Raw genomic sequence first — 21,982 nt, forward strand, 5'->3', positions numbered from 1 at the left:
GAATCCCCTCTTCGCCGATTGCTCGAAAATTTTGTTTTTAAATCTAAAATGTTATTTTCTTAAATCGAAGGGATTTCATTAAGGAAAAAAAAAATAATTTCGGTTAAAATTGACTAAAACACTATTAAATCTTTTTTTAATTTTTTCAATATTTAAAAAAAAAATACATTCAAAGACAAAAAAATGACCTTATTAATGACAATAATCTTATTTTACTTCAAGTTATAAAGTTATGTTTGAAATTTTTGAAATCAATTTTTAAAAAAAATGTGTAACTCGGAAATCGATAGAGATAATAATCGAAAAAAATTCATGGAAGCTACTTTCAGTAGATACAAAAACATGAAAAAAAAGAAGTAAATAAAAAATGGTCGGGGAAAAAAGTCGTTGATTTGGTATGGAATGCCCCATATATATTATATGTATGTATATATTATATATATATATATGCTTTTTATCTATAACTACTTAATTCTTTTTACAGAAATATTGTGCATTTTATATCATCTGTTTAAAATAGTATTCGCAAGAGGGAGATTTCAAATTTTTTTAAATGAAATCAAGATGTATATAAAAATACAAATTAAAATATAAAAAACATAAATTAAAAAAAAATAAAAATTTTAATTCTTTTCTTGTTGTAATAGCTATAAAAATTATATCTACGCAAGTATTTACGATTTATGATGCATAATTACGATAATCAGCTAAAAAACCGATTAAACAATAAAAATCAATATAAATTATCAAAATTAATGAAAATAATTAGTTTAGAGTAGTAATTATAAGTGCACTATTAATTTCTATAAATTTTTGTAGCTTAGCCAATCATGCATTGATTGACGATTAATAGTATTTACTTATTTTGCTTGAATTGACACATTTCACAGACAAAACATTTACTTATGTCAATGCATAAACCACAAAATAATATTGGTTTACGTCTATAGATACGCATAATTACCGGTCATGTGCAAACTCTATTTAATGCTAATGTTTAACTTTAATTATTTATAAGTTCTCAAACCACCGTTACGTCTGATGCTTTTATTAAGTGTTAATATGCTAATTAACTTTTATACAACGCAACTTTTAAAAATACGCAATTAAAATATTTTATTTAACATTTGTCATAGGAATACGTTCTTCTCTTTTGACGATTCTCTCGCTTTCTTTCTCTACCTCTCTCTTATTAATACGACATTATAAAAATACAGAACATTTGTAACACTATGTTTATATAAAAATAAAAATTATCATGGTAATTATATATACGAACAACTGATGCATTGTATTTTAATTAAACCATTCTCTTAAAAAAAGGATAAAGTCATAAAAAGTTGTCACCAAAATCGTGTATTTTAATAATTTGGAAAATTAATAATTTTGCCGTTAAGAATTAATATATAGCTGTATAATTTTTTTTATAATTTATTTGGATAAGTTGATATGTCTTGATTGATATTGATTGGCGGAATTATAACATATAATGATTAGTTTTTTTTCTATTCAAACAAACATCTAAATATTTATGCAAAAATCAATGAAATCATTCATTATAAGTTTTGCGTTGTACATCGGTAGGTTTTAATCTATTATTTAATTAAAATATACAATATATTTGTATTAATAAAATAGAAAGCTGCACAAAACCGATATATTATTTTCCTTTTTAAGGTCTAATCTTTAGCTAAAAGTTTCAAAATAAAGATTTGTATTGATATATATTTTATATATTCTAGATTGTTTTTAGATTATATCGCAGTATTGATAATATTATTTCAAAATGTGTTGAGCAAATACTCTTTCTTTTTAAAGCAGACGAAAATTAAAATTGAGAAATTGATCCTTGAAAGTGAGATATTCACTAGAAACTAAAAACGTAAGAATATGAAAAAATACTATAATAACTTATTAAATATATTCAGTAATTATTGTACAATTATAATTGCAATTGCAAAATTTAAAATACGAAAATAACATTCTTTTTCTTATTTATTTATATATAGAAATAAAGGCAAATTTTTAAAAATATTTTTTTTATCTCTTTAGATTAAAATTTTGGATACATATTGTTATGTACAAAGCATGTAGAAAGAATAAATACAGACCAAGTCAGTTAATAGTATTTACTCATTCTCATTGAATTGATACTTCAGAAGAAAAAATCTTAATGTAATGTCGATGTACATACATACATAAACCACAAAATGTATTGGTTTTCCTGACATCTTACTCTTGCGATTTCTCTATAATCGCAACGTGAAAGAAATAATAAAGATGAAAAATATATAAAATACATTCAGAAGTTTATAGCCGTACAAAATGATGTAATATCAAAACAAAAACGATACTCATCGTTATTTATCACGGATTATGTAATTCGCCAAGATAGAAACTTTTAAACGAGCCGATACAAACCGATTTAGATTATATAAATATACTTGTACGTAAACTGTGAATAAATTAAGTAACTTAGGCGCATAAATTCTGATAAAATGCAGTATTTAATTGCTGAAAAATAAAAGTGTATGTACGTCGATTTCAATGTGTGTATTTCTTTCTTCCATAATTTGTTTCTATTATAATTTTTTGAGATAAATTTGTTATATAAATGTATTATAATTATATAAATATATTATATTTTTTAAGATAAATTTTTATTATAATTTTTTTAAGAATTTATTATATCAAGAACAAATCAAGAACAAATATGACGCGCATTGCTATGTTTTAATCGCGTAATCTTTATCATAAACGTGTACTAAAGAAATATTGTGATTTTCAGGCAATATTTTTAATATCGTCACACAGAGACTTAACGTGATTTTCACTTTTCACGCATATTTACTTAAAGGAAAACGGTACACGAGTCACAACATAAATAAATAGCGTTTATTACTATCGCGAGGCCGCTCGTAAAGAAACTTTCATCATGGTTCATATGTATACCTTTTCAAATATAGCTGGAAAGGAAAAGAGAGAGATAGAAAAACTGAAGAAACGAAATCGAGAGATTACAAAAGAAAGTTTAATGTGAATATCTTTAAAACGATCCCATCTCTAGCGTCCCATCCTACATCGAAAAAAATTGAATTCTCGAAATAAGAAGACTGTATATATTATAAAAAGTATATATGTATATTATGACTGTATATTATATTATCCCTCTTAAAAGATATTCTTAAGCATGTCCTTTAAAATTAAGAACGTATTCTTTATTAATAACAAATAATCGTATATTTTTTTATGCGTTCATTTGATATTTATAGTCATATTGTTGCAGCTACTTATATATGGTTATATGTACATATAGTGTTGCAATTTATTGTGCAGTGTAATGTTTGTGTCATTGAATAATTTTAATTTATTAGAAAAATGAATGTTATTAAGTAACTCGAGAAGAAAGACTCAAATAATTCAAGAGAAGTATTCACGAATAACGTGTAACATAATCTAATTTAATCGTTCAGGATTCAAGTTTCGTTTTTCATATTGATATTCATTATTCAGAATTCAGGTTTTATTCTTCATATTCTTATATATATATATATATATATATATGTATATATTATGTATTATATTATATATAGGTATATATATATATATAGTATTTTTTGTTATATAAAAATAAATTATTAATATATAAAAAATATAAATATATAAAAATAATATATAATAATATAAATATACATATAAATATATAATTATATAAATATATCAATATATAAATATAATATATAAATATAGATACATAAATATAAAATATAAAAATATAAATTATAAATATATAAAAATAAATTATTATTCTCATTTTGTCTACATTTTAGATCAATTAGATTCTATTTTGTTTACTTTTTTATAAATTAGGAATATATAATACTAATCTTTAGAGGATTCTTCTTTTCAGAGGATTCTTTTAACACCTATTTTAGAACAGAGTATTTTAAAAATAAGTGGAAAATTTTTAAAATAAAAATACAATTTTTTCAGGGTACGTAAATAAACAAAGCGAGAGAGATTTCACTTCAATACAACTTCAAAAAAATTTTTTATTTGCAATCCTGTTTCTCGTTACTTTTGCGAAATCGTGTAAAAAATTTAACTGGTTTTATCTCGTTTTGTTATATAATATTTAATGTAATATTTGAACAATACATACGCAGTGTGTTATTTATTCTTCTCTTATTCTTCTTTCGTATATTGGTAAAATAAAATTTCAGAGAAGATAGAATCAATATATAAAAAATTCCGATAATCATTAATTATGTATTAGGCAAAATTTCCTGTTTTTGCAAAGTGAATAAAAATAGCTTCGAAAGCATACGAGAGCAGTGATTTATTTCTTACATCACATATATGTACTCAAATAGTCAATAGTCATTTTAATGTCATTTTGATGTAATTTATTTGACGTCAAATCACATCAAAATGACTACTTTTGCTACCTGGAGAAAACAACACAAAGGTAGAACCGTAAAAACATATTTTCACATAGATGAATCACATTTTTCTGTAAGGACGCGCTTATATACGATTAATACTGTGCACGTAACATGAAATTATATATATGTTTGTATTTGTCTAAAGAAATAAACGATAATTCTCTTTTTTTATCTGCGTTTTTACACTTGAATCAATTTATTTTTCTCGTTCTCGTTCCATGAAGGTGATTACGTATCACTTTGTCGAATATGGAACCGAAAAAAAATGATGACGTAGTATTCAAGTGCAAAGCAAGCACTAGAACTAGATATTTATCGTCGCCATCGTTGGGGGGGGGGGGAATATATAATATATATATTATGTCGCGCGAAAAAAATTATTATTATTGTTTGCGAAAAATTTTATATAAAACTTGATATATAATAATTTCATCCATCGATCAATTGGCTTCGCTTAAAAAATTACAACTAATTATTGTAAGAATTACACGCACGATTCGTATAAACGCGCGTAATGTGCGTTACATTATGTAAGATTAGGCTTGTAAGTAAAACGCGCGCGCGATTCGCTACGGGAGAATGCGAAAACACATCAAGTCGTATTCGAGGCGTATTACATACTTTCTCAATCCACGACGGTTCACCATCCGATCGAGTCTGGGTCCGAGACCGACGTATTACACGGCTCAGACGGACCTACGAGCGGACTCACATCGCATTCGTCCGACGTCCTTGTCCGCTGATCGTTTCCTCTTTCGCGGTAAGTGCAAGCAAAAGTGTGTTACGGTACAAAAGCTCGGATATAAAATCATCACGGAGAGGTTGACGCGCTTTCGATTTCTCGATTTTTTTCGCGGGTGAATGTGTGCATTTTCAACTGTCAAATGTGTTCGCACGATCATATAAACCGTAAAAAGTGTGATGACGTAGAGTCGTAGAGAAATACGGAGAAAAATATTGCAAATAAACCGAGCGAACTTATTTATTTATGAAGAATCTTTCCCGCGATCTGATGTGCTTTAACATTACATGTTAAATTATATTGCTGAATTAACGTTGTCGATTTTACGGAAATTTATTTTTCTTTTTTTCTTTTGAAATTTTGAAACACAAAATACGTGCCAAAGTGTGAATAAATACAAAGACGCGATCACTTTTTCGGGGGGAGGGATTTCTCTGGAATATTGATATATTTTAAAAAATTTTTCATAAAAAACTTTCACTCTCTCTAATGAAAAGAAATACGAATATTTAAATCAAATATATCGGTAAGTCAAATTATAATACGTAATGCAACGTTTATGCCGTAATTTGTACACATTTTTTTAAATGTATTAAAAATTAATTGATTTCTAATTGACTGATTTATATTATAATTGAACTGATTTTAAATGCAAATGCATCGATCGATCGATTTACTATGCAACAATATTGCACGTTATTGTAATTCTTTACTGAGATATCTCTAAATCTCTAAACTCGTGAATTTCAAAATATTTTGCATAAATTTAAATTTTATTTCTCTAATAAAAAATAATAGTTTGAAGAAAATAATTAGGATTATTATTTTATATTTTACATTACATTTTATATTATGTCAAATAATTATATTATTTTATTATGATAGTAATGTTTATTAATTTTGTAATTATTATTATACGAATTATTAAAATATCTAACAGTAAATCTTTTATTAATTAAAAATATTTCAGTATTTGAATTACAAGGAATAATTTCTGTATATAGATCGATAAATCCACTACATTAATATCTAACAATATAGTACAAATAAATTTGCATTGTTAATTGTGTTACTCCAAATAAAGCAAGATAATTCTAACCATTAATAAATAAAAATATTTAATATTGAAATATCTAATTCGCTACGAAAGAGAATCGCGTGCTTATCTTTTTTTTAAAATATCCACAAAATGTATAGATGAGATAATTTGAATATTACTTCAAGTTAATTTTTTCTCTTATAAATATAAGAAAATATTTTAATTATTTTTAATTAATTAATTATTTATATTAATTAATTAATTATTTTTTAATTATTAAATATTTTAATTTTTATGTTTGCGATATAATATAATATAATATAATATTTAATATTGTGAATTAAAATTTTTTTTTTATTTTATGCAAAATTGTAGAAGAATTCATTAAGTTCTTGTCTCTTTAAAATTTGATTTTATTGCGAAAAGAGGCCTGGATTTTGTTTGTAATAATGAAGAAAGCTAATTAAAAATCTCAAATAAGAGCATTAAGTAAGTTTCATATAGAAATATATGCATTATCATTCAATACTAACCTCAGCAAGATCTCGTTTCCGTGTCATTTAAAAATTTAAAGAGATCACCATTGTTCGACTGGTGAACCATAAATATTCAATAAGACTAGGTTGCAAAAGTGCAATCTAATTTCAATAACCAATACATCACTTCCGATTTCAGCATGCGATTGTCTGCACAGTTGTACAATACTTAATTGTTTTGCTAAATGAAACAAATGCGCTTGACGTCATAATGTATGTATATAATTAAGCCTCGCGCAATAATATAATCTTAATGCTTTTCGCGAAGTGAATAATCATTTGTCTCATCTAGTGATCTAGTCGTACGTATAACTTGACGTAAGAACGTGTGATGTAAAAGATACGTCCTTCTGTGTTATATATTTTGTAAAAAAATATATACAGAGTGCTCACGAAAAACTTCTAGGGCGTTTTTCACGTCAAAATAAAGAAAAAAGTTTATATATAGCCATAATCAAAAATTCAGTGATTGAGAAGTTATAGTAGAACAAAGTTTATGTTAATATTATTATTAAATAATTATAAATAAGCACTTAACTCATAAGAAATGCTCAAAATAGCCGATATTTGATTGAAGACAGTCAGATTTTTATCTATGAAGACATTTAAAATGTCTCTCTCTCTCTCTAGTGTAATTCGCAACCTATTGATAATGAAGAGTTTGCTATGCTAACGCATTATTAATGCTTGTGACATTATACAAAATCATCCGGGAACCTTTGAAATGGTTCGATAATCCTTACTCCACTGTCTTCAATCAAATGGTGGCCATTTTGAGCATTTTTTATGATATAAGTGCTTACTTATGATTATTTAATAATAACGTTAATCTAAACTTTCTCTAACAGAACACATGTTCAAAAGATGTAATTATTACATCCTCTGGATGTTTTATGGACATCTTTAGAACACGGGTGTTCTGTTAGGGATGTTGTACCATAACTTAGCAACTACTTAATTTTTGACTATATGGATATATATAAACTTCTTTCTTTATTTTAACGTGAAGAATACGCCATAGAAGTTTGTCCAAAAGAGTATTTTGTAAACACTGTATATACATGCAGTATGTATATACAGGGTGTAACTGAAAAAACATATATGAAGCACACCATCAGGTTCTGTGGCCAATTTGGAAACGATTTTTCCACAGCGAAAATGTCGAAGGAGGTCATCATTTTTTGCATGTTTCCAATTTTTGCCATCCTGTATCTTTGTAACTAAGTCTTAAATTAAAATTCTATTAAAGTAAATTCTACCTGAAATTAACTGAAGAATCTAGTTTTGTTAATATTTCAACTCTACAAAGCTTAGTTTGTGAGAAGCTCTTCTTTTTCAATCATTGATAACTTGAAAATTATTTGTCTTTTTGACATTTTCACTGAGGAAAAATCGTCTCCAAATTGGTCAGAGAATTTGATGATGTGTTTCGTATATGTTTGTTCAGTGTGTTATACCCTCTATATATATATATATTTATATATATTTTAGGAAATTATTCCTTCGATTACGATGGAGCCGAGCAAAACCGATGACACCGAAGCGCCGAAGGATAGAATAGTCGAGACTTTTGCTGGTCGCACGATAATGTTGACAGGTGGCACAGGATTTTTAGGAAAAGTAATACTCGAAAAGTTTTTACGATGCCTACCCGAAATAGCACAAATTTATATGCTTATCAGAACGAAGAAGGGCAAGGATCCTAAACATCGATTGCTCGAGATACTCAATTCTCCGGTAAGTTCTTCAGTTTTGTGCTGTCCTTTGTTTGCGCTTTCTAAAATAACAATGTTTTGACCCCGTTTGATTTCGCGATAAAAAAATCTACTAACGTAAATTGCGCAGCGAAATTCGAGAGTCATCAGGTGTAGGATAATATCCTAGACCCTGTCTTAAAAAAACTGCGAAAACTCTTTCGACACGTTTCGCAGAATTCGATGGCTGCCAAACTTCCACTATCAAGGAACTCACCTACTTTAAGAGGATTATCCAAGTTATAGCGCCTTGGTTCCTCCAATAAGAGCATTAAAAAGAGAAAGTGCGTAACTATGACTCGGCTACTATATACGCGCTGCAAGTTGCATCATTGTTGCCTTACAACGGATAATGCGAGGTGCCACGAGAATAAGGTGCACACGTTCGTTTGAGTCTCTCTCTCTCTCTCTCTCTCTCTCTCTCTTTCCTTTCTCCTCTCGTGTGCGCGCACGCGCGTTTTGGATATTTCTCGACAGACAAATTTGCCGGTGAAAGCGCGCTAACCGGACCGTCGACCACATTGCGATCCCGTCCTATGTGACGAAAGAAACCAAGTCAAGGCCTTGTCGAAAATACAGCGAGAAGATGGTGATTATATTCGTACACACACACACCGCTCAACCGGTGAAAGTACAGTGGAATTGCGCATTTCTTGGCGCGTTATATCATATGCCTTTCGAATTTCAATGCAATACCGTAAACACGCTACGTCATATATACGCACGTGTATACGTAAGATGCCTTATTGTAAGTGGACATCTCATTAGAATTAACCTATTCATAATATAGCACTTCTGATACAATTTCGATAACAAAAAGCGCAGTTTATATCACGATTTATATATTAATTATCGCTTAAAATATCAAGACACGAAGAGAGAATTGAATTAAAAAATTAAATCTTATAATTTACTCTACCGATCTTCTCTCTGATGAAATAGATATAGGTAACAAAAATTCGTAATTCTGGTATATATATACATATATATATAGGGTGTAACTGAACAAATATATACAGAGCACACCATCAAATTCTCTGGCCAATTTGGAGACAATTTTTCCTTATTGTTAGTGAAAATGTCGAGGCATCAATAATTTTCAAATTATCAATGATTGAAAAAGAGAGCTTCTCACAAACTAAACTTTGTAGAGTTAAAATATTAACAAAACTACATTCTTTAGTTAATTTCAGGTAGAGTTTACTTTAATAGAATTTTAATTTAAGGCTTAGTTACAAAGATACATGATGGCAAAAATTGGGAACAGGCAAAAAATGATGACCTCCCTCGACATTTTCGCTGAGGAAAAATCGTCTCCTAATGATCTCAGGAATCTGCCATTAACAGGTGTACTATTAATTCTGGGGGGGGACGCCCTGTATACATCCTACACAATCCAGCATAAAGAATAAGTTACGCATTTTATGAGATTTTATTACACTTTTGCTCATCTGAAGATATATTTCCCTGTTATTATTTGAAACTTCGAATTCCATTGAAGAAAAGAAGTTGCACAATAGTAATATGAACGGATATAAATATTGAGACGAGATTTTTCACACACAAATTCTACACTGTAGACTTTACATTATCATTCGAGAAAAGAAAAACAATCTCATTATTAACAATCTTATTGTTGTAACGCGGCTGCAATAAAAATAAAGTTCAAGGTTAATCCGCGTACATCATCTATATTTACCCAATGAGTCGTAATAATATATAATAACGATCTTTGACGCACATTTTTTCTTTACTCGTTTTTTCTTACCAGTTTCTTCGTAATGAAATTATTATTATTTATGTTTAATTTTACGATACGATATATTCTCATACAATCGACAAATGATGGACGAGTTGTTTTAAATTTAAATTACAGCTTTTCGAAAAAGTCAAAGCTGAAAGAGGATTGCCGGTGCTTGAAAAAACAATAACGGTCGTCAGCGGAGACGTGTCACTGCCAGGACTTGGATTATCCCCGGAAGATAGAAAGATGCTTTGCGACAATGTCAACATCGTCTATCACGGGGCAGCCACTGTTAGGTAACGAAGAAAAAAATATATCGTTGCCTCGATACATTTTTTTATATAATTTTATATATATATTTTTATATATATTTTATATGTATAATATTTATATGCTATTTATATATGCTTATATATAATATTTTAATATATGCTCTTGTGATATTTATTAATATATATCTTCAACAAAATGTGTTGAAAAATGTATTATGAATCGAAGTTTCGTTTCTCAAATTCTCACCCGGTAAAAAATTTTTTTATATACAATAATATATAATAATATAAACATCAGCCAACATTAATATAAAATTATATATAATTATACACATAACTTACACAGAATTTTATATACTTCTATATAATTTTATATTGTTATATATGACTATATATATAAAACATTTTTTACCGGGCAGTTACAAAAATAATCAAAAAAATTACTCTCTAATATCATTTATTATCAATGTCCACTAATTTCACTCATTTACTTCATCACTGACAATTTATATATGAATCACTACTTATAAGTATCTCACAATTTCATTATTTAAATACCTCAATGCTGTATTTATAGAACTGTATGCGTATAATTCGTGAATATATGGGTTTCTCTCTTGGCTGTGTATACGAAGTGTATTTTTATTCCATTGCAGATTCGACGAATTGTTGAAGACAGCCGTGTTGCTAAATACACGTGGCACAAAGCAAATGGTAGAACTGGCTAAAGAAATGAAAATTTTACTTTTGTTCGTTCATATCAGCACGGCCTATTGTCATCTCGAAGAAAAAGTATGTATTCAGTTTCTCTTTCATTCCTCTCCTTTCCTACATGAATATATATATATATATATATATATATATATATATATATATATATATATATAAGATGTCTCAAGAGGTGAAAAAAAGTTAAAAGTATAGAATAATTTTTTTTCAAAAAACTTTCGAAAAAGATAATATTGGAATATTTTTCACAAATATGCACTTAACTATACTTAAGGGGGGAACCTGGTTTAGGAGGCTGAAAAATACATAATTTTTAGAATTTTTTTTCTCAGCTAAAATAAAACCAATAGGTTATACACAGTGAAAAATGGGCGGCGCTATTAATATATAGCTTTATTTTTTAAATAAAACTTTAATATTTTTTAATAACAAAATTATTTTACATAATTTAAATGTATAATAAACTGTGCCTAAAATTTGGAATTAATTGGTTTTATTTTAACTGAGAAAAAAAATTATAAAAATTATGTATTTTTCAGCCTCCTAAACCAGGTTCCCCCCTTAACTCTGTACCCCTATTCTGTAACTTTTTAACGCTTGCGTTATAATTATAACGCATGATTTACTAGGTTTGAATGAAATTCTAAGATTTCTAGTAAATCATGCGTTATAATTATAACGCAAGCGTTAAAAAGTTACAGAATAGGCCTGGATTTAGACTTTGCTTTATGCTTTCTCTGTACACGTTTGTATTTACAAATATTGTTCAATATAGTAAGATTTTTTGTTAATTAACTTATTTTTATCAATACAAATCCTCAATTTTTATCATTATATTATATCGACAAATATTCAAAGAAACGTTTGTGTGAAAAAACTTTGTTCTATATTTTCGATTAATCATGTAGAATTATCTTATTCCCGGTTCCATCAGTTACGAAATATTCTGTACACACATACACACACAGAGACTGTTCAAAAAATAATAAATTAGAACGGTCTTGATAGGTTTTATATGAGAAAACGTATCCTCCGCCAGCGGATCCTCATAAAGTAATCAAATGTGTCGAATGGATGGATGATGATGTAGTCGAAGCCATGACGGACAAGATCTTGGGCAAGCTACCTAATACATATGCTTTCACGAAGGCCTTGTCGGAAGGTCTCATCGAAGAGTCTATGCCGTATATACCATCGATAATTTTGAGGTATTCGATAAAAGTCTCTCGCATTTAAGGATGTATGGGAGATATCTAAAAATAATACAAAATTTTTTTATAAAAATTATATACATAGTTTCCACTTTCATATTAAAGCTACTGTCAAAATTTGGATTTAATTCACTAACTTATTTAAAAGTTATTAATTTAAATTTCCGCTAGTTTTATATATAATCTTATGAAAATTTGTTACTATGATCGATTATATTATGTTAAAAATATCGAAAAAAGTAGTATCATGTATTTCAAATTTTTTACATGTATAATTGGAACTTTAAGGAACAATGTTGCAAAATTACATTAACATTCACTAAATCGTTTAGAAGAAAATAACTTGTTGAAATTCTGGTTTTTTCTCCGATTACTGAGCATTCGGTTGTGTCAACGCAAGAAACAGATTAAAGTTAGGAAATTGAGGCTTCTGGGTCCTCACCGACCATGTTAGATTGTAACGTCAGAGGCGAGAAAGCTGAAAATTCTTAGAAGCCATTTTTAAATGAAAAGATATTTCGATGAAATTTCAGATGGCTTTAGCACACTTTTAAAATACCTCTCGAAAACTATTCTTTTCCTTTGACAATCAATCAACAACCGTAAAATGATCGTGATATCAGACTTCGTCATGAGGAATGACTGCGCATGTGTAAAGACCAGACGGACTAGGCCTCATATTACAGTCATTTTACAGCTGTTGATTGATTATAAAGGGAAAAGAATATATAGTTTTCGAGATATTTTAAGGGTGTGCTAAAAGCATCTGAAGTGCTGTTTCATCGAAATATCTTTTCATTTCGAAGTGGCATCTAAGAATTTTTAGCGTATTTTCTCGCCTCTGACGTCACAATTCCTGATCAAAACATGATCGGTGAGGAACCAGGAATCTTAAACTACAGCGATTTTCTATAAAATGTACCAATTTTCTATAAAGATGAATAGCGTTGGTACTTTTATCTCTGATTATATCTCCCATATATACATCCTTAAATTAAACGTTTGTGTAGATGTATATTATTAGAATGAGCACGCATTATATATAAATAATCCTGATTAATTGACCAATGATTTGTCGACTGTCAGGCCAAGCGTAGTTATTCCCGTCTGGAAGGATCCAATTCCCGGTTGGACGGACAATATCAATGGACCGACTGGTCTCTTAATAGGTGCTGGGAAGGGAGTAATCAGAACAATGTACTGTAACGAAAACGGTTACGCTGATTACCTTCCCGCCGATATCGCTGTCAATGCTATTCTTCTTTGCACGTGCAATTTTATTTATTTCAAGGAGCATGAGAAACGGGTTTATAATCTTACGAGTAGTAGCGAGTTCAAGGTATATGGATGACATACTCACACGATGTACAAATCCCTTTTCTCGACGATGTTCAAACAAAATTTTCGATCTGTCTACAGGTTCCTTGGACGGAAATAATAGAACGCGGACGAAAAATAACACAACGAGTACCTCTAAACGGAATCTTGTGGTATCCGGGTGGTAGTATGAAGAAATCGCGACTCTTGCATAATATCTGTACCCTGCTCTTCCACATGATTCCGGCTTATTTTATTGACGCGCTTCTTTTCTTGACTGGCTATAAACCAATGTAAGTTGTTAATCGTTATCACTTAACAATAAGACGTCAAATCAATGTATATACAAAAAGTACATATAACAAACTTCATTTTGTTTATATACACGTACAGCATGTGCCGTATTCATCGTCGTATAAACAAAGGTTTCGAAGTTTTCGAATATTATGCCAATAGACAATGGGACTTTGATAATTCATCTGTCATCGATGCGAGGAGGAAAATGAATAGCGTAGAATATAAGAAATATCAAGTGCACGGCGACGATATGGACAAAGACGAATACTTCGAAGCTTGCATTCGAGCTGCAAGAATTTACATTTTGAACGAAACTCCAGAAACTCTTCCAGCTGCTCGCCGACATTTGAAAGTGTAAGTGTTTGAAATCGCGCAATTATTTTTGTATTTTAAATAATTTAACGTTTTCTTTCTCTTTTGTCACAGTATGTACTGGGTAGACGTATTTACGAAAATCTTTTTCTTTCTGCTCCTTATATATGTGTTGGCATCCTGGAGTGAAAGTTTTAGAACACTGCTCACAAATAGTGCAACATACGTTTTAAAAACGATAATGAAATAATGTTTTATATAATAATTTTTATAAATTTAATCAAATAAAGAACTTTTTTTTTCACTTGTGCAAAGATTATATCTATTGTATCGATCAAATTAAACTTTCATTTAATATCAATGAAACGGTTAAATATATCTCTTAGTATAATATCTCATAGTGTATACACACAACTGTGTTCATTAGATATGGACAAAATAAAAAGTGAATAAAGGCATTATTTACACTAATTATCAAGTGTGGTTTTTATTTTTATGAAAGATTGTGTACACTCATCTTTAAACGGATTCTTGTACTGGGGGCTCGTAGCCTTCCGGTCTGTCAACCTTGGAACCGCTATCACCAGTTTCCTCACTCTTGTTGCCACCTCCATCTCCGTGCAACTCTAATAACTTGCTGAGTTCGAAACGCGGTTTCTTCAATACTTTCACCTGAAAAAATTATAATTTATTAACATTTAAAAAAAATAATCGTGCATTATTAAGGCTCCTGGCTCCTCGCCGACCATGTCGAAATCGTGACGTCAGAGGCGAGAAAGCACATGCTAAAAATTCTTGCGTGCCATTTTTAAATAAAAAGATATTTCAATAAAACAATACTACAAAATTCTTTGGCACACTTGTAAAATTGTCCGAAAACTATCTTTTTCCCTTTATAATCAATCAACAACTGTAAAATGATCGTAATATGAAGTCCAAGCCGTCTGGTCTTTACGCATGCGCAGTCATTCCACATGACAAAGTCCGATATTACACTCATTTTACGGTTGTTTATTAACTGTCAAGGGAAAAGCATAGTTTTCGGACAATTTTATAAGTGTGCCAAAAAGATTTGTAGTGTTGTTTCATCGAAATATCTTTTTATTTAAAAATGGCACGCAAGAATTTTCAGCGTGTATTTTCTCGCCTCTGATGTCACAATCCAACATGGCCGCGGCGAGGATCCAGGAGCCTTAATTCTTTCGCTATCAAAGTTAAATACAGCCATCTGCTGCTGAGCGCTCGCATAATGAATGATTGCTATCAAAATTTTTTAACATATCTGATGGAGTCTGCAGGATGTTATAAACATCCTTGCAAATATTTCACGATTTCATAAAAACTTTTGTCTGCAAATACTTTGATTAATCATTAACATATATACTACTGGCGTTTCATTACATGAGCGCTTCTGGATTGAAGTCTGTCATAACGAAAGGATTAATTATTTTTATGAAGAAGCATTAAATGTATAATCATTTATCCAAAAATATTTTACTCACTTTACGAATGTAAACATCGTGCAGAGGATAAATGCCCTGCGAGGCTTTCTCGATGTCCTTAGCCGTGGCATCTGGAAGCAATTTGCTAACAACGCCTTTTAAATCGGTCTTAGTAACGTCTTCTGTAATGGTTTCAACCATTTTTTGTCTGATTTTTTTGACCTAAATTTGAGAATAAAGAAATTAAAAATAATTAACAAAACGCGCAACTAAAATTAGTGTAAAATAAATGTATTATTATTAAAACAAATTTGATTCATGATAATTAGCAGTAAAATTGGGAGTAAAATTTTAAACTTTATATAATGATATTATATATATATATAATTTCAAATATCCCAGAGTTTAGAAAAATTATTTAAACAAAAACATTTATGTGATGAATATTTATGTTAGAACAGACAGATACACATTTATGTGTATGAATATGTTAGAAGGAATTTATTTACACAACATATTAAAATATGTAGCATGTTCCTATATCACTACTTACTTATATGGAAAGTAGTGTGGTAAGCGACTGCATTAATATACGCAAAATCTTCTGCCATTCAATTATAACAAAAATTGAGATGGACAATAAAATTGCGTATGAAATACATGAAAAATAATTAACTACAAACCTGTGCATGTTGGGCATAACATGTCTTTCTCGTGCTCAGCTGATCTTTGTTTGTGAAACCAATGCAGAAAACTCTGAGCAGATAGCCATCTGTAGTTTTCACATCTACATTAGCTTCGATCAGAGTCTGCCATTTTTTCACCATCGATCGTAGCTTGTCTGTTGTCAAGTCCATTCCATGGAAATTGGTCAATACATTACGACCTTGGACATCCTCAGCAATTAGTCTAAATTTGCGGAACGATCTCTCTGCATCCTGATCACTTTGTAAATCAGCCAGGGACACTTCAAACACTCTGAACTTTAATCCCTCGGAAGCAATCTCTATCAAATTAAATAAATATTTTATAATATATATTGAGTTATATATAATATATAGAACATATATACAATATATAAAAAGCAAAATAGAAGAAAAATCAAGAACAAACAATATGCAACTAAAAGACAAATAATTCATATAGTAAGAATTTGTTAGTTTATACTAGTTAGACAATAGTTATAAAAGAACAAAATTTTACTTGTTCCTTGAGTTCTGTTGACCAGGGTCTTTCCCACTTGCCGATTGGCAAACATAGATGGAGCCTTGACATCGTACCAGTCTTTGCGAGTAAAGGGATCAACACTGAAATAATAGCACACTATATACGTAAGAAGAAATATACATGTACAATGCAATAATAAAAATTTTTATTTTTATTTTATTTTTTATATAATTTTATTTATATATTTTATTATATTATTTTTGATATTATTTTATTTTTTTGTGATAGTGCTTCACATTTGTACACAAATTATTTCGTACAAATTAAATAAAATGACAAGAATAAAAGTGGATTAGGTTAAGTTTTATAGATCGCGTGTGATCACAGATCACATGCATCAGCTAACGACACATTCATATTCGTTCCATATAAAAAAAAAACGCATCTTAACAATATTTTACAAATATTTAAAATATATATTTTTTATAATCATGTATTAATATAATCGTTCGAAATAAATAATATTAAATATAATTATCGTGACAGTAGATGCATTGCTGGCGTTAACCTGTCTCAAGTATCCGTCCTAACCAAAGGAATCACGCAAAACGATAACCCAATGAAAAATTTTTCGTATACATGGGATAATTAGCTATATATCAAATGAAATATATTTCACTCACATCTTCTTTTTAACTCCCTTTTTGCCTCCTTTCGAAAGACCCTTATTCTTGCCCACTGCCATGATTGCAAGTCGTAAGCGAAAAGAAACACTCAAAACGGAAACTACTATAACCTAACCTGTCAGAAGCGTGGAAAGCGGAAGTTACTACTCGAGTCATTTGAACAATGCTGAACTAGATTACAGATGTGAATAAATAGAAATAAATAAATAAATAAATAAATAAATAAATAAATAAATAAATAAATAAATAATATTTTTATCTCCTTCTAATACTATGCCAAACAGAAAAAAATACACTATTGATCAATCAAAAAATCAACATAATTTATAATAAATAAATATAGATATATGTTAATTTTTAATTTCAGTAAATTTCTGGTAAAAAAATCTTTTCCATAATTATCATGAAATTAGAAAGAGCGAAAGATTTGATCGAAAATTAATTAGAGAATATCGCGAAGAAAGATAAATGTCTATCACACAATTAGAGAACCTCAAGGAGAGAGAAGCGACAACTGGTCACGTGACCAGCTATTCGTGATTGGCTGGCATAATATGTACTATTTGGACATTGCGACGCCAATGCAGTATACGCAGTGCACACCGAAAAATGTCAAATGTGTGACGTATGTACTGTGAGGTATTATACTACATTGGCGTCGCAATGTCCAAATAGTACATATTATGCCAGCCAATCACGAATAGCTGGTCACGTGACCAGTTGTCGCTTCTCTCTCCTTGAGGTTCTCTACACACAATAAGATACTTATTTCAAAATAAGGAATTTAATTTTCTACGGAATTTAATTTCCAAGCAATTAAATTCAATTATTCTAGGAATCACATCTGACGATTTGCTTTACCTCTCTCGTGAAAACCATTCGCGACTGATTCGGTGTTAATTTCCTCTGAGGATTTATTGATATATGCCGTTAACAGTTTTCCGTGACGGACCCCATGATGATCGAACGAAGTCCTTCGCCTATCTTCTCCTCTGAAGACACGAAGGACGATTTACGATCTCCTTGGAAGGTCAGCGACTTTACATCCAGTTAAAAAAAAACATACGATTTTTCGGAGCGATTTTATTATCACGACGAATTTACGCGCAATTTTAATTTTTTTAATTTTAAGACACACCAGAGGCCGAGGCGAATTCACGGTCAAATCGAGCGAATTTGCGCACTTGGATTACTTCACTTTCGATTTCGACCTCGTGTCTCTCTCTCTTCGAGTTCGACCTGTGTTTCACGCAGCGGCCCGCTATAAACTGTGCTGGCTCTTCGGCTCTTCGTAAATTATTATCTCACTGCTGGCGCTTACCAACACATTCCGTTCGCCGGTACAGCCGCACCGATCTAAGGAGCCTAAGGTCATGTGTACTTAGTCTGATACTTGTCCAATGAATACGTGAGGTGAGGTTAGGGAAACTGGAACAACCGAAAATTAGCTGTTTCATGTTTCATGTTTCATTCAGTATCTTTCAGGATGTTCGAAATTTTGGTTGTGACAGGTTACAACTTATTATTTTTCTGAATGCAGATGCACGAGCTGTCGCTTGCGCTTTTCCATAGTAATATCTGTGGTAAATGAAATCTCATGCTCTTATCGTAGCATGTATCTCTATACGATAAATTACATAAAGATCTTCGATTAATTCGCCTACAGAATCCGCTCTGATAATTATGAATTTACAAACGCTTTTTCAAGACTTCAATCCAAGGTAATCTTCATACATTATTCAATGTAACAGTAAGCATGATTTCAACTATAGACTACAGACTTATTTTGCAATAACATTTATAATAAATAAATATAGATATATGTTAATTTTTAATTTCAGTAAATTTCTGGTACATTCCTGTTTGATGATATTTACATCCCTATTTGCTCTTCGATTGGATGGCTTTATAGAATGGAGTTATTGGTCGATATTTAGTCCAATATGGTTTTGGAAAGGCATGGTAATTCTAGGAGCTATAGTCGGTAGTTACGTCTGGTGGAGACATCCGCACGCAAGATTGGAAGGAGATGCCTATGTACATTACAAAGCAATGCTGATTACTCTGGCGTTACATTTAATTCTATTAATGTTTGAATTGTTGGTGTGCGACAAGTTAGAATCTGAGAGACATTTATGGATACTTGTATTCATACCCTTGATATTCATCTCGATAGTATCTATCGCAGTAAGTAATAATTTTTTTTATCTTTTCTCTCAGACTATGCTTGACAATTTATATAAATATTTTAACTTCTGATATTTTATCATGATTTAGGTTTGCATCTGGGCTGTAAAACACGATCGATCGTTTGAACTCGAATTATTTTGCGCGGTGAATGTATTGCAATTTATATTTTTGGCCTTGCGATTGGATGGTTTTATAACATGGAGCTGGGAAGTTGTGTTTGTGCCAGTATGGGCACTCCTTTGTTTATCCTTAGTGGCTGTTTTATATGCAATAGTATTTGCTGCTGTTTTATTAAGAACGCCGCAAATCAATGCTCGTCAGAGGCGGACCTCCTTGAATTCAGCGTTAGCATATACATTTCTCGTTGTTCCCATATTAATATTTCAGGTATAACTATGTATCTTTTTATCTGTTTACTTAAGATTATAATTTGTCATTTGTTTATTACATTATTTATTTATTTATTATTCTGTTTTAGGTACTACTAGCAAATAAATTGGACGGAGATATTTCAATAAATTATACCACAATAGCGATGCCACTCCTTGTGTCACATATGACTCTTATTTTCATGTCCTTTGGTGCAAAAGGTGGAAATAGATGTAAGACACAATCTTATAGACTTGTTATTTAATAATATTCTAGAATTATATATTATTAATTTTTTAAATACTATGCATAAATACACACACATACACATACATACAATATTTTAAAAAGGCTTAAGGATTTATAAGGTGAATAATATACACTAAATCGAGTAAAAAATATTTAGTGAATATAAATCTTATTAGAGTTCAGTTTTAATTCTGTTGTTTTTTTGACTTATATATTTACCCCATGTTCTGATATTACTGCCAGTACTGAAAATATATAATATACGTAACGTAAACTATAACTTTTCAGTGCTGGCAGTATATATCGGAACATGCCCTTACTAAGCATTTTTTACTCAACACGTACTATCTACTTTATAGGTCCTAAATTCTTTGTTTTATTTCTATACATATAAAACATACAGGCATATCTCTTTTTATGATTAATTTTAATTAGAATATAAGAATGATGGAATTTTTGTCCAGGGTGGTTTGGTATCAGAAAAGACTTTTGTCACTTCCTACTAGGTTTATGTCCATTGCTTCAAGAATATGGTAATATTTCGTATCAACCAAGAGATGAACGAGATCAACCACCATCTGAGCCAATGATTACAGAAAAGGGTGAAAAGCTTATTAAGAAAATCGACCTAATGAAACCTGTTGTGCCTATAATCTCTATAGATATGCCTGACTGATTGGCTCAAAACAGGTAATCATCGCAGAGATGCATTGAAAAATGTGTTATGTGATTATGTTCAACAATGTATAAATTGATTCTCTAAAATTTTTTATCCTCTTATTTTACAGGGTTAACTCGTATATTTAAATATTATTTTTAATGCGATTGACTTATACAGAGGCCAAATATCTGGTATAAAATAGTCAGGTATATATTTAAATATACATACAGAATATATAATTGAATATGTATGGCATAATATAACAAAGCAGTATATAATTTTTTAAATATAGAATAAATATTTCATGCAAAATAGTGTGGATTGCACTAAATATAAAATAATAAAATATTTAGCAATTGCTTATATATTAAATAATTTTATTTTAGGCCTTATCAAGCCAAGAGATTATATTAAGTGGATGTATATGTTGGCTGGGATACAAGACTGAACACTTCGCATCTTTAGGATAGCAGGATGTTAAAAAAATTAAAAAAGATTGTGAAAAAAGCTGGATAAATCTAGAAAAGGCATGTTACTGTTAATGTTGCTGGACATTGTAATATCGAATGCCCAATCATTTATTATATTGTAATGTAGAAATAATATACAGACTGTTATATCACAATAATATTATGTATGTTAAATATTAAATATTGTATGGATCTACCACATCATAGGTAGATAAATGCTAGTAAAACATGTTATATATATATATATAACATTTCAAAATATAATAAAGTTTCTATTTTTTGGTATCAACAGTAATGATTGATTAATTTCTGTGATACTATAATATCTGGGATGGTATCTCTTAAAATAT

At 29.8% G+C, this 21,982-nt stretch overlaps 3 protein-coding genes across 7 annotated transcripts; 2 read left to right on the plus strand and 1 right to left on the minus strand.

The window, feature by feature from the left end:
- The first annotated feature begins 4,922 nt into the window (after nucleotides 1-4,922).
- Nucleotides 4,923-14,702, plus strand: LOC145938048 (fatty acyl-CoA reductase 1-like). 2 transcript variants are annotated; one of them, XM_083041374.1, is made up of 9 exons: nucleotides 4,923-5,205; nucleotides 8,254-8,499; nucleotides 10,393-10,556; nucleotides 11,189-11,324; nucleotides 12,270-12,469; nucleotides 13,559-13,811; nucleotides 13,892-14,082; nucleotides 14,183-14,440; nucleotides 14,513-14,702. In XM_083041374.1, exons 1-9 carry the CDS (start codon nucleotides 4,960-4,962, stop codon nucleotides 14,646-14,648), a joined length of 1,830 nt encoding a protein of 609 aa, XP_082897500.1. In that variant the 5' UTR covers nucleotides 4,923-4,959; the 3' UTR covers nucleotides 14,649-14,702. The 2 variants fall into 2 exon arrangements, with proteins under 2 accessions (XP_082897500.1, XP_082897501.1); XM_083041375.1 differs by lacking the exon at nucleotides 4,923-5,205 and adding an exon at nucleotides 8,694-8,891 and having other exon boundaries at nucleotides 8,360-8,499.
- A 154-nt stretch (nucleotides 14,703-14,856) lies between these two features.
- On the minus strand, nucleotides 14,857-17,808 carry Rps3a (ribosomal protein S3A). The gene is made up of 5 exons (XM_083041399.1): nucleotides 17,691-17,808; nucleotides 17,044-17,147; nucleotides 16,524-16,846; nucleotides 15,901-16,062; nucleotides 14,857-15,070 (listed from the first exon to the last, which is right to left on the minus strand). Exons 1-5 carry the CDS (start codon nucleotides 17,750-17,752, stop codon nucleotides 14,918-14,920), a joined length of 804 nt encoding a protein of 267 aa, XP_082897525.1. The 5' UTR covers nucleotides 17,753-17,808; the 3' UTR covers nucleotides 14,857-14,917.
- Nucleotides 17,809-18,612: 804 nt separating this feature from the next.
- LOC145938057 (transmembrane protein 185A) lies at nucleotides 18,613-21,899 on the plus strand. 4 transcript variants are annotated; one of them, XM_083041395.1, is made up of 8 exons: nucleotides 18,613-19,106; nucleotides 19,179-19,414; nucleotides 19,535-19,880; nucleotides 19,971-20,270; nucleotides 20,362-20,485; nucleotides 20,966-21,191; nucleotides 21,290-21,368; nucleotides 21,549-21,896. In XM_083041395.1, the coding sequence occupies exons 2-6, from the start codon at nucleotides 19,377-19,379 to the stop codon at nucleotides 21,175-21,177; spliced, it is 1,020 nt and encodes a 339-aa protein (XP_082897521.1). In that variant the 5' UTR covers nucleotides 18,613-19,106; nucleotides 19,179-19,376; the 3' UTR covers nucleotides 21,178-21,191; nucleotides 21,290-21,368; nucleotides 21,549-21,896. The 4 variants fall into 4 exon arrangements, with proteins under 4 accessions (XP_082897521.1, XP_082897522.1, XP_082897523.1 ...); XM_083041396.1 differs by having other exon boundaries at nucleotides 19,234-19,414; XM_083041394.1 differs by having other exon boundaries at nucleotides 18,621-18,723; nucleotides 18,826-19,414.
- Nucleotides 21,900-21,982: the final 83 nt, after the last annotated feature.

The sequence above is a fragment of the Prenolepis imparis genome, unplaced genomic scaffold, assembly GCF_030444845.1.
Source record: "Prenolepis imparis isolate NDT839.2.m4 unplaced genomic scaffold, iyPreImpa1.0 SCAF_7, whole genome shotgun sequence".
NCBI lineage: Eukaryota > Metazoa > Arthropoda > Insecta > Hymenoptera > Formicidae > Prenolepis > Prenolepis imparis.

What these genes read in the sequence shown, in the direction of transcription:
- Rps3a (XM_083041399.1), bottom strand. Translation starts at nt 17,752, where the DNA reads ATGGCAGTGGGCAAGAATAAGGGTCTTTCGAAAGGAGGCAAAAAGGGA. An exon ending in CAACAGAACTCAAGGAACAA is followed by an intron (nt 16,847 to 17,043) that starts GTAAAATTTTGT and finishes TTAATTTGATAG; the next exon opens with AGATTGCTTCCGAGGGATTA. An exon ending in ACGATGTTTACATTCGTAAA is followed by an intron (nt 15,071 to 15,900) that starts GTGAGTAAAATA and finishes TAATTTTTTCAG; the next exon opens with GTGAAAGTATTGAAGAAACC.
- LOC145938048 (XM_083041374.1), top strand. Translation starts at nt 4,960, where the DNA reads ATGTGCGTTACATTATGTAAGATTAGGCTTGTAAGTAAAACGCGCGCG. An exon ending in TGATCGTTTCCTCTTTCGCG is followed by an intron (nt 5,206 to 8,253) that starts GTAAGTGCAAGC and finishes TATATATTTTAG; the next exon opens with GAAATTATTCCTTCGATTAC. An exon ending in TTGACTGGCTATAAACCAAT is followed by an intron (nt 14,083 to 14,182) that starts GTAAGTTGTTAA and finishes ATACACGTACAG; the next exon opens with CATGTGCCGTATTCATCGTC.
- LOC145938057 (XM_083041395.1), top strand. Translation starts at nt 19,377, where the DNA reads ATGAATTTACAAACGCTTTTTCAAGACTTCAATCCAAG. An exon ending in TTTCAAGACTTCAATCCAAG is followed by an intron (nt 19,415 to 19,534) that starts GTAATCTTCATA and finishes TTTTAATTTCAG; the next exon opens with TAAATTTCTGGTACATTCCT. An exon ending in TCTCGATAGTATCTATCGCA is followed by an intron (nt 19,881 to 19,970) that starts GTAAGTAATAAT and finishes ATCATGATTTAG; the next exon opens with GTTTGCATCTGGGCTGTAAA.